Below are 11,722 nucleotides of genomic sequence, written 5' to 3'. Positions count from 1 at the left end.
TATTGGTGGATACCAAAAAAATGCTTTGGCCATTACTTTGATACTTAAAATAGTATTTTTTTAAACATCATATTATCAAATATCAATCAGAGGGTACATAATAGATTTTTATTGTAATTAAAGTTAAATAAGTCAACTGTTTTTGAATTTTACTTTTATTATTGTAAATATTTATTGTGGCTGATTTTTTGGTATCATTAAATGTTAAAACTTTGCCTGATGTATCAAACTTGTACAATAAGATGTATGTAGCAGTTTGTCAAAAATTAAATAATTTCCCTAGTGTGAATCAAAAACCTGTCCTATTGCAGACTTGGTGGTATTGTTTAACAGAAACTGTCACATTCTGTGAAAACCTGAGGTCTGCACCTTTACTCGATTGATTGATTGATTGATTGATTGATTGATTGATTGATTGACTGATTGATTGTACTGGTCAGTTTTGGTTATTCAGGTTATAAATTTCCATCTCCTGTAAATTACATCTATGCCTTTAACATTCAAACGCCTAAATCCTTTAATATTGTTCTTATTTATCTCAACCCTGGTCCTGGAGGACCACCAGGCTGCACGTTTTAGTGTTTTCCCTGATCTATCACACCCACTACAATTCAGGAAAGGCTAATTAGGTAAATCAGATATACTGACAGCTGAGGAAACACTAAAATGTGTAGGTCTGGTGGTCCATCAGAATGACGCCCATCAAGTTCACAAATCAACTCTGTTCGGAGGGAAAAGCGTGCACCTGGCAACACTGGAGAGAATCCCTCTCGCGGTCCGCTGAGACGTGTGGCGTGACGTCAGACAGGGGGCGTTACCGAGCGGAGGTATTTCCCGGCTTTGTAAAGCAGCGGAGACCTCACCGCGTGAGCTAGTGCGTCACGAAGACCCCGAGCAGCCCGGCACTTCATTTACAACTCCTGCATTAAAACGACGCAACTGGATTTTGAACAGCAGCAAAGCTTAATTATTAAGGCACATATCTTCATTTGGGATTTGGAATAAGTATAAATTATGCGCACGTTTTCGTGACAGCGTTTTGTATGACATAATTTGACAACTGACTTTTTTTTTTTTTCACCCAAGTTTTTGGAGATATATATAACTTGGACGTTTAACTTTCACCAAAGCGATCGGAAGCATGAAATCAGCAGATGAAGGTAGTAGAACATTTAACTTTATTTATTCATTTTAATCATTTATTATTATTTATTATGCATGGTGAGAATATGTTTTCATTAACATCCTTAAATACTTCATATAAAAATATCCGAGCCGTTTTTCCTCCCATGTAAACCAGTAAAAGGCGTTGTCTGATTAAGGTTACTGAAGGAGACTGGAGCTGAGTTCGGGTGGGCGTGGCTCCTTCTTCACAAGCAGACCGTTATACAGTTTTATTATGTGTCTTAGAGCTCCACTTATCGCCTCATGAAAGAGATTCATTTACATGACATGTTTATCTCAGGCAAAGCCAACCGTTTATCATATACACTTCATTACTCAGTGCAATGTGTGTTAGTCTTGCGCTGTAATATCCCAAATCCTCCTAGTTGCAGTGATTCAGATGTAGGGCTTGTTGCTCTCTTTGACTTCATTTAGAGGAGCTTGTGGTTTCAGGGTCTGCGTGGCACTGGCTTTCAAAGGAGACTGTTCTTAATTTCCCTTGTGAGACTCAACAGTGCATGATTTCTCACAGACTAAATCTCTCCTGTCTCCGTCTGGAGAAGAAGTGTTCCACACATTTTACCTTTTAGAAAAAAAAAAGAAGTTTTCTCAAACTTTGATTTGATTTTTAACCATAACAGATTCATAAAGGAGCTCTACCTGGTACCCTTTCTTGTAGATTTAAGTGTAAACCTCAAAGCTCCTCATTAGAGGGACAAAGTGAAAACCCTCTATGGTACTTAGCAGAGAATATGCAGGGTTTTTTTTATTATCTAGACCACTTGTGGACCTTCTCTATCCACACTCTAAAGCTTTTCAAAGGTGGAATGTTTTCTGAAATTGAAGACATTTTGTATGATTTGTATGATTTTCTTATAAACATGGATGTCTCTATTGAATTATCATGTATAACTCCATTTTTTTTTTTACTCTAAATGTAAGATTTTAAGTAACCAATAAACTTGCAAATACTATAATCTGTGATTTAGACTTTTTTTGTGTGTTTTATTATTTATTTTTAATGCAAATTTATTTTGGAGTGGTTATTTTTAGTTCCAGTCTTATATATATCTTTTGCAGATTCAATGACCTTAGCATGGGTTACCGTATTGCTTTTTTAAACCAGCATAAAATTGTATCAAACCAGTTCATGGTTTTGGACCTGGCATATGAAAACATAGTAAATTATCGTCTATTTCTTTCTTCTGCAGATGCTTACAGCTACACGCCAAATATCAGCCTATCCCTCCCACTAAGTAGTCCTTGCCTTCCCACCCAGTACCACAACCTTCAGACCAGTCCCTCCATCTCTGTTTCTATTAGCCAACCTTCATCATTCTCCCCCAGTGAAGACATGGGCTCGATGGGATACTTCCAGTCATCTGGCCCCAATGGAGCTCCTGCTCTGGAAAGCCCACGCATAGAGATCACAGCTTACAGTCAGTTCCCTGAAGATGAGGTGGAAGAGAACAATGCACCTGTAGCAAAGCGTTTAAATTCCGTTGTGACGTTAACATTGCCTAGTGTGGAAGGTTACCGTGACCCCAGCTGCCTCAGCCCTGCTAGCAGCATTTCATCACGTAGCTGCCACTCGGAGGCATCGTCATACGAGTCAGGCTATTCATGCAATTATGATAACTCACCACAGAACTCTCCATGGCAGTCACCATGTGTCTCGCCCAAAGGTTCCTCTTCGTTGCTGTCTGGAACCCTGGGCACATCACCTCGCCAATCGCCTGCAGGATCTCCACGCACCAGCGTGACTGATGAAAGCTGGACGGCGCCTCGTGGCTCCCGCTCAAATTCCCCTTGTGGTGGGAAACGGAAGTACAGCTTCAGTGGTAACAACTCTCACAAGTACCATCCATATTCACCTAACCAGTCACCAGGACTGTCTCCACAAACCTCACCTCGCCTCAGCATGACCGAAGACACGTGGCTGCCTAACACCAACCAGTACACCAATTCAGCCATTGTGGCAGCCATTAATGCCCTCAGCACAGATGGAATGACTGATATCGGAGAGGGGATTCCACTGAAGACCAGGAAAACCAGCATGGAGCATAGCGCTTCTGTTAGCCTCAAGACCGAGCCTGGTGGAGAAGAAACAGGCTCTACAGAGCTCTGTCATGAGGACTATTCCGCATCACGGCTGGCATTTAAGAAGGAGGGCTACACTAGCTTTCTTGATGTACCGATTCATTCATACTGGTCTAAACCGAAGACTTATACCAGGTAAAATGTGTATGTTTTGCATGAATATTTAGGTATAAGGGTTCGGATCCTTAACAGCTTTTATGGTTTTTATTTGCTATACACCAGTTTGGTAGACTAATAACTTTTATTATTATCACACTTTCATATTATCTAGCCCATCCTTGCCAGCGCTTGACTGGCAGCTGCCCTCCAGTTCTGGCCCATACAGCCTACAGATCGATGTCCAGCCTAAATCTCACCATCGTGCTCACTATGAAACAGAGGGAAGCAGAGGGGCTGTGAAGGCACTTGCTGGGGGACATCCCGTTGTTCAGGTATTTATCTATATAGATCTCTTACTGAGTGCTGGTTTCCATCTATGGTCCCATCTTCTTTCTCTTAGCAGCATGCAATGGTAACAGTGTTTTACTATAGCTGCCTTGGAAGTATCCTTTAATCCTACTTGGCTGGTTTCCAGACAGGCTTCTGTGCAAAAGAAGGTCGTCTTGTAAACTAATCAGACCAGCAACATCCCTTTGCTATTACACACTAATGAGTAGAAATCAGTGTTTGGTCAGTCTGAGTTCTGCCATTGGTCTCTGGTTCATATTAGATGTATATTTTACCTACTTGTTTTATGGACTAATAATTTGAAATAAGGACAGACTTGACAGACAAATGATTATCTTGGCAATCGCTGCAGTGGTTGTTCAGAAGCTGACTGTATGGTTTAGCAATAGCGCAATGCTGACTCTCTGAGGATTAGGTGAAATACTTCAGATGTTACACAAGACCACAAAGTCTTGACGACAGCACAGGCCAGTCAGTTCCGCAACAGACATTTGTGACTCACCCGTCTCCTCGAACTCTACTGCTTGGACAAATATCATGAATGAGCATAAGTCATAGTGGTCAGAACAAATATAACTTCCAGTCAGTAACTGTGACATGATCACACACATTTAATGCTCTTATAACCTTTGTCCGTGGATCACTCTACCTAGCTTTACTCATGACACGCAGGAGAAATGACACACAGATCTTGCCCACATCTGCTTAAATGCTTTACTTTCACATCTGTGCTGATTGAACAGCTCAGTTCAGCTTCATGAGGTGCTAATGATGCCCAACACATGCAGTTGGACATTTCTCCTGTGAAGAACCCAGCATGCCTTTTTCTCTCACTCGTCCCCTATGTTTTTTTTTTTTTTTTTACGTTCGCCGCAGTTTCCGCCCTAGCACACAGGCTGCCTTTTGTTTAGTGAAGTTCCCAGTGCAGCGCTGACATCATGGGGGCCAGCGTGCAGTGGAGGCGGCCAGTCTGAACCACACACGTTTCTGGCTCCTGGCCCCTGGCTGCTAAAAAGGAGTGTGTGTGTGTGTGTGTGTGTGTGTGCGTGTGTGGGATAGGGGAGTTCTCAAGGGAGCCTCACACAAGGCTGTCCCGTCCCGTTAAAACCTCCAGATTAGAGAGCGCGCTCGCTCTGCTGTGCATACTCTTCAATTGGCCTTGATAGCACCTCCCACGTAAGCTTTCCTCTAAGGCTCACCATTCATCCTGGAGCTCTCTCTTTCTTCAGTTTCTTATTCAAGGGATTTTTTTTAAAGACCACAGCTTATGTCTAACCGCAAGATTCATCAAATGGATGTTACACGTACGTGGCTGAACTTTCTCCGTTCGACCACAGTTATGAGCTTCAGTTCTTGCTGTTAACTCTGTTAACTGAGGAAATCCATATGACTGGCCCTGTCATAACTGGACAGAATGACAAAATAATTGCACAAGTTTTCATTAAGCAACACGAAAAAATGATTGTGAATATACTGTATACAAAGTAGAATCTCAGTTTACTGCATTTGTAGTGTATATATGCTTACCACAGGTAAGCATTTCAACTGGTTTACTGGACTGTAAAGAGAACATTATACACTATAACATTCTTTCATACCTCTGGTTTAAGAAACCATCTCTCTCAGCAAAATATCATGGTCTGGGCTATCTTCCTGCAAACATCTTGTTGATTGAGGAGCCAGTTTAACCAACTTAGTGGTAAAGAACAGTCAGTCTGTCTAAAAACTTCTAAGTATGACTGCCTCACACGATGATTTTCTCCCCCCGACATTGGGACATTAAATTTCAAATTTCTCCCAAATTCAACTGCCTTTATTTGTGCTTTAGATATGTGTAAAACTGAAACATATTTCAGTTTAGCCATAACATTACAACACAAAACATTAAGCCCAGTATCATGAAGTTTCCCACGTGCCGCCTGGGTGGCTCCGTCCCCTCGAGGCATGGACTCCACGGGACGTCTGGGAGTGTGCTGTGGTGTCTGGCTTCAGGACGTTGGCAGCATTTCCTTTGGGTGCTTTGGATTGTGGAGGAGGGGGGTTCGTGGATGTGTTTGTCTGGTGCATCCCATGGGAGTTCAATTGGATGGGCATCTGGCGACTTTGAAGCCCAGGTCGTTGCCTCCTGGGACCCAATAACTGGGTGTTCTAGTGCCTTTCTATTGTGGCCAGCATCCACTTGTGCTGCATGATCTTGTCACCTTTTTACTGTTATATATTTTTGTCTTATATACCAGTAAAATGTTGACAGGCAACTTTATCCCTTTCCAGCAACCCAGCCCATGACCATGCTCCCACCCAGTTTCATGAAACTAGTAGTAGTGTATACACAGGGGATATATACTGTACTGTAAGAGGACAATCCAAACCCAAACAAGCTTTCTACATTGGAAGTCTATTTTCCATAAATATGTTGCAAATATATTTTTGCACATTTATACTGGATTAGACCTGGATTGACCTTTACTAATGTCTGCTTTAAATATTTTTTTTATTATTATTGCTTTAAATCCTTACTGTCAGAATTCTGTCCTTAGACTTTCATTCTAAATGATTGCAAGTTAAACAGGCTTACCGCTTTGTTTATCCTTCCAGAGCAACTTGGTGAAATGATTGTCATTATTGTCTGTAGTAATCACACATATGCTGCAAATGTTGGAGGAGAATGCCTTTAAGTAGGCGGTCTGCTAACAATAATTCTTCCATCATCCCAAATGAGGCCGAACTTAAACTTAAATGGGTCCTGAACCTGAATTTCCATTTTGCTTTGAAATATTTCAATCTGAAAACTGTTTTTAATTAAAGGATTTCTTGGTACTGATGGTTCTCAATATATTTTTCCAGTGCCCTACATACCACTTTTTACAAGTTGCTGGAGAACACGTGTCGGAGCTCCCCATATAGCACTGTCTGTTACACAGCAATAGCCAACGTGTATCTCAGAGCATGTGAGGTTGCGAGCCGATCACAGTGCATGGAGGTGTGGACGAGGTAGTCTGCCCTCCGAGTCATGAACCCACGATCTTGGCATTCCTATAGTAGGTGATAATGTAATGAAGGGTGGGGAGATTCTTTCTCTCTCTCTCTCTCTCTTGCTCTTCCTCTCCTTTGCTCTTGCCTCTGCCTGTCTAAACTGAAATGCCAGGCTTAAACATACCCGCTTAAATAAATATACAAACTTCACAACCTTGAGCTCTTCCCCTCCTATTAGAACTCGGTGTGCTCGGCACTTTTTTATGGAGCTTGAACTTTGCCAAGAACTTGAACTTGAATAGTGTTTTATATTTAGATCACAGATTGACAGTGTTATGGGAGAATCATACAGCATGACCATGTTGATTTCCAGTAGACTGCAAGAAACTGTCATTTGTCTGAGAGTTTAGGTTGTAAGACTTGGCCTGACTTTTTAGAATCTAAAATCTTCTAAAAATCAGTCTACTGTAACTGTAAATGAGCGGGTCATGTCTTTCAGCTTCACGGCTACATGGAGAGCGAGCCTCTGACTCTGCAGCTGTTCATCGGGACGGCAGACGACCGTCTCCTGCGGCCACACGCCTTTTACCAGGTCCACCGCATCACAGGCAAGACCGTGTCCACACCCAGCCACGAGATCATGCAGGCCAACACCAAAGTGCTGGAGATTCCACTCCTGCCCGAGAGCAACATGAGGGCCACGTGAGTATGTTTGTGTGTGTTTCTATTTGTTTGTGTGGGTGTATTTTTTATATGTGTGCATGTGTGTGTGTGTGTGCGTGTGTGTTTGCATGCTTCTTTTATAATAGTGATAATCTGCAGCATTAGAAAGGCTACAAATTCATGATCTTGTCATAAATAACAGTATTAAAAATGATTGACCATGCACATAATTCTTAGTCTGGTTTTATTATTATGAAAACAGAAAGAAACTATATCTAATTCAAAGCTAGTTTTATGACACCTACTCAGCTCCTGGTACAGGATGCTCTGTGTGTGTGTGTGTGCGTGTGTGTGTGTGCGTGTGCGTGTGTGCGTGTGTGTGTGTGCGTGTGCGTGCGCAAGAGCGAGGCACATTGTGTTTTGTGGAGCCGCAGCACAGTGGGTTTCCCTCTGAGGAGCAGTACGGCTCGTGTTACACGAGGCCTCAGGATGTGTGGGGAGCCTCTAACAGGGCATTGGGGTCTGCTGTGTGAGCTTCGCAGTAGCAGCCGTCCAGCTCAGCACTTTTTTCCCTGCCATTTAATGGATGGATTACTTAACTCAGCTTATATAAAACCCAAACCTCCTCGTATCCATTTTCAGGCTTGTTGGAAGGCCTTCCAGTGTGCTTGCTTGTTGCTTGTGCATCAGCCAACGTACTTCTGAAGCATTCACAAAGACCAAAAAGAAAAAGTTCCTACACCCACTTTTAAGTAATATAACGGTTGTTATATGTATTATATTTGAATGATGTCTTGTATTTCATGATTTTTGGAGGGCATTTAGCATAGACTGGGGAAAAGCTGTCTTTAATTCTTGCCATTTGGAACCATTTTATGCATTGTGGTAATGCTTGTAGGCCACGTCAGGGTTATTATGAATTAAAGAATTTTCATGAAAATTTGTAAAAATAAATAAATAAATAAATAAATAAATAAATAAAATAGTAAACTAGATTCCTGTAGATCTAAAGGTTTTTCATGATAATTGTATTATTATTATTGGTATTATTATTATTAAACATGTATTTATTATTATTATTATTATTATTATTATTATTATTATTATTAATAAACATGTATTTTATTATTATTATTAGGATAGGGTTAGATGGAGGCAGATGATTCGCTGTGGCGACCGCTAAAAGGCAACAGTCGAAAGACAAAGATTATTATTATTATTATTATTATTATTATTATTATTATTATCATCATCATTATTATCATTATTATCTACTCTTACCAAAATGTACCATTCAACATAATCAAAGCTGACAATAGCTTTTGTACTGTGTGTTTGACACAAAAAAAAAAGACAGAGAGAAAATTGGAAAATTAATAGTAAGAGTACAGTGGTGGCTCAAAGTATTAGGCCAACATATGGCATATATTATAGTTCCCCCTGTGCACAAAACCGGTGAAGTCACTAATTACTTCGAGCCTATCTGGCTGAAGTCTTGTGCAAATTATGATCAGCCGTTTAAGTTAATGGATGGAACAAACATGTGGCAGGACTTTTACTTCCTGAAGCAGGGGTGTTCACCTCTTTGCAGAAATGGCTAAAACTGGTGAATTCTCAAGTGAACTTTTGTAGCAAATTTCTATACATGATCTTCAGGAAGCAATAAGGCAGACATGGATTGAGGAAGTGACACCAGAGGACTGCAGAAGTCTTTTTTGACTCTATGTCCAGTTGGATCCAGCAGGTTTTGAAGAATAAAGGCATTCATTATTAATTATTTAAACAAAAATGCCAGTAAAACATTGAATTTCACTTTTGTAACAGTACTTTTGGCCACCACTGTACAGAGTCTAATAAAATCTAGAGCAGATGCTGAGTGCTGTAAAAATGGCATCTACAGTATAGTCAAAATTTTGGCATTAGAATCAGTTGACAAGCCCCACAGCATATTGCATATAGTACATTTGATTTTGCAAACCATTAAATAACATATTTATTGACTTAAAATAATATCAGAGTAAGTTCCCAGTTTGTTGGCTATTTGATTGGCCACCTGTTTATGCATACACGATACATAGAACATAGACACACTGGTTATTAGACATTTCTTTCCAGTAATTAATAATCTAGCACCATAGTGCATGTGGATTTCACGTGATTGATTTACACCTGTGAAAGTTGTGTTCTCTTTATATTAAAGAATCGACTGTGCTGGCATCCTAAAGCTGCGAAACTCAGACATCGAGCTGCGGAAAGGTGAGACGGATATCGGTAGGAAGAACACGCGAGTCAGGATGGTGTTCCGCGTCCATATTAACCAGCCCAATGGCAGAACCGTGTCCCTGCAGGTCGCATCCAACCCCATCGAATGCTGTGAGTCAACATACAATGTTGTACACGTTTAACTGTTATACCCAAGGAACAGATGGTATAAGTGGGAACACATTCACGGATTTAACGAACACAAACAAGGTGGACTTTTTACACTATAAATTTTTTCATCTTAGATATCTTTATAGATAAAATTTAAGAAGTAGACTAAACACACATTGTCTAATCAAAGTCCACAATTACAGAAAAGGACAGGTTACAGAACCATACAATTAAGTTTGAATTAAAGTCTTATAATGTTTATGTAAAAACATATCCTGCTGTAAACTTAACTGTAAACTAAAGAAAAAGGAGAATAGCCGGTGATGACTGCTTGTAATATTGAACTGTAGAATCTGCCTATTAATAACATTCCCCTACTATTATGAAACCATAGGTTTATCCTATTAGCACAAAATATTATTATAGGAACGGATCTAAAATTAATATGCATATACGGTACAATAGCAAACTGTAAGACTTATTGGTAATGCTTCCTAATTTTCATTGCATACCTTCCAAATAATAAACAAACAATTTATAAAATCATCAATTATTACAGTATATTATATTCTCACCATTAATATAAATAATGATATTATATTGTTATAAATAATATTATACAATTTATATTTATGTCTGAAGATGCTGTTTGGACTAGAAAGATGTTTCTGTGTATTTTCCTTAAAAATGTTAGTGGTGGTGTTTGTTTCAAGATATATTATTTGTTAACAGAAAATAAGTGTTTTCTTTAACAGACACAGTAAGTTTAGACCCGCTAGCTGATTTATATTAACCATCTCTGTATAAGTCTTCCCTGAATGCATAAAAAAAATACTGAATATAATAGAAAAACCAACATTATTACGGTAACTAACCATATACTCTATATTACAGGCGGATTATGTTTGGCATACTTTATTTACCTTTAGCAAGTGAGTGTGGCATTCAAGAATATTAAAAAGAAAGCGTATCATGGATTTTCATTTTTAAATGGTTCTGGTGCTTGCCAGAAGTAGTGATGTGTTGGGAGGTAAATGAGAAGGATTAATTTGTAATGAGCACAGCTCGTAAAATAGGAGGGGTCCTGCTGCAAGGCCAGGTACTCACTGCAAACAGGAGCAATAAGAAACAGCAAAGTGACCGCATGCCAGGATTCATTTGCAGCCTCTTTCAGTGGTTTAAGCATTTTATTGGTACAGGATTTAGGTTTATTAGGATGTTGCATTTTGCCAACTTTTGCATATTTAGTTTTAAGGATGCACAGACAGATCATTCTGCATTGCATCATTGCCAATGCTGTATTATTATTGTCATTGTTTTCTTGAATTCATCAATTAATAAAATGGAATTTTCTTCAAATCAAAGCTGCATTTAACACATTTTGGGAACATGCTGTAGGAGACACTACTGTATATTATTGACCAATTTCTATATCATATCTTTTTCAATGTTTTCTTATTGTGTGTTGTTAGCCCAGCGTTCGGCACAGGAGCTGCCTCTTGTGGACAGACAGAGTGTGGACAGCTGTCCTGCCACAGGGGGAGAGCGCATGCTTATTAGTGGCCATAACTTCCAACCCGACTCCAAGGTGGTGTTTGTGGAGAAAGGACAAGGTAGGAATCAGTGAGGCTCTCTGCTACTTAAAAGTCATCCAGGAGCAAAACATGTGTGGGATGATAGGCTTAGTCATTATAATCTATCTAGCTTATGTAGGTATACAGTGAGAGTGAGAATGTGTATGTATGTGTAAGTAAATCATGATTCAGTCAAGACGATGTGTAAATATTAGCTGGTAGAGATGGGCCATAAGATGATATAATAGTAAAATTGTGATAAATCATATCTCACTTTTTTTTTTTTTACTTTTTTAATTTTAATAAATACAAACTATCTAATTAAACCTAGACAGAAACAAGTAAACAGTTAATAATAATAAAAAAAAGATCAACATCTTGAACTTAAAAAGGTGACTTTTGGCTGACTTTCTTTTTCTGAATTTATT

The 11,722-nt window shown here is 39.4% G+C and overlaps 1 protein-coding gene across 1 annotated transcript in view; it reads left to right on the top strand.

The window, feature by feature from the left end:
- Positions 1–872: 872 nt before the first annotated feature.
- The window catches only part of nfatc1 (nuclear factor of activated T cells 1), a 48,494-nt gene continuing 37,644 nt past the window's right edge, over positions 873–11,722 (top strand). The window contains exons 1-6 of the mRNA XM_053493140.1: positions 873–1,160; positions 2,376–3,399; positions 3,536–3,695; positions 7,184–7,386; positions 9,548–9,720; positions 11,193–11,333. Coding sequence (XP_053349115.1) covers positions 1,142–1,160; positions 2,376–3,399; positions 3,536–3,695; positions 7,184–7,386; positions 9,548–9,720; positions 11,193–11,333 — 1,720 coding nt within the window. The 5' untranslated portion in view covers positions 873–1,141. The remainder of the gene's footprint in view (positions 1,161–2,375; positions 3,400–3,535; positions 3,696–7,183; positions 7,387–9,547; positions 9,721–11,192; positions 11,334–11,722) is intronic.

Source organism: Clarias gariepinus, chromosome 3 (assembly GCF_024256425.1).
Source record: "Clarias gariepinus isolate MV-2021 ecotype Netherlands chromosome 3, CGAR_prim_01v2, whole genome shotgun sequence".
NCBI classification, from domain to species: domain Eukaryota; kingdom Metazoa; phylum Chordata; class Actinopteri; order Siluriformes; family Clariidae; genus Clarias; species Clarias gariepinus.
This window is presented reverse-complemented; position numbering and strand designations above follow the sequence as displayed.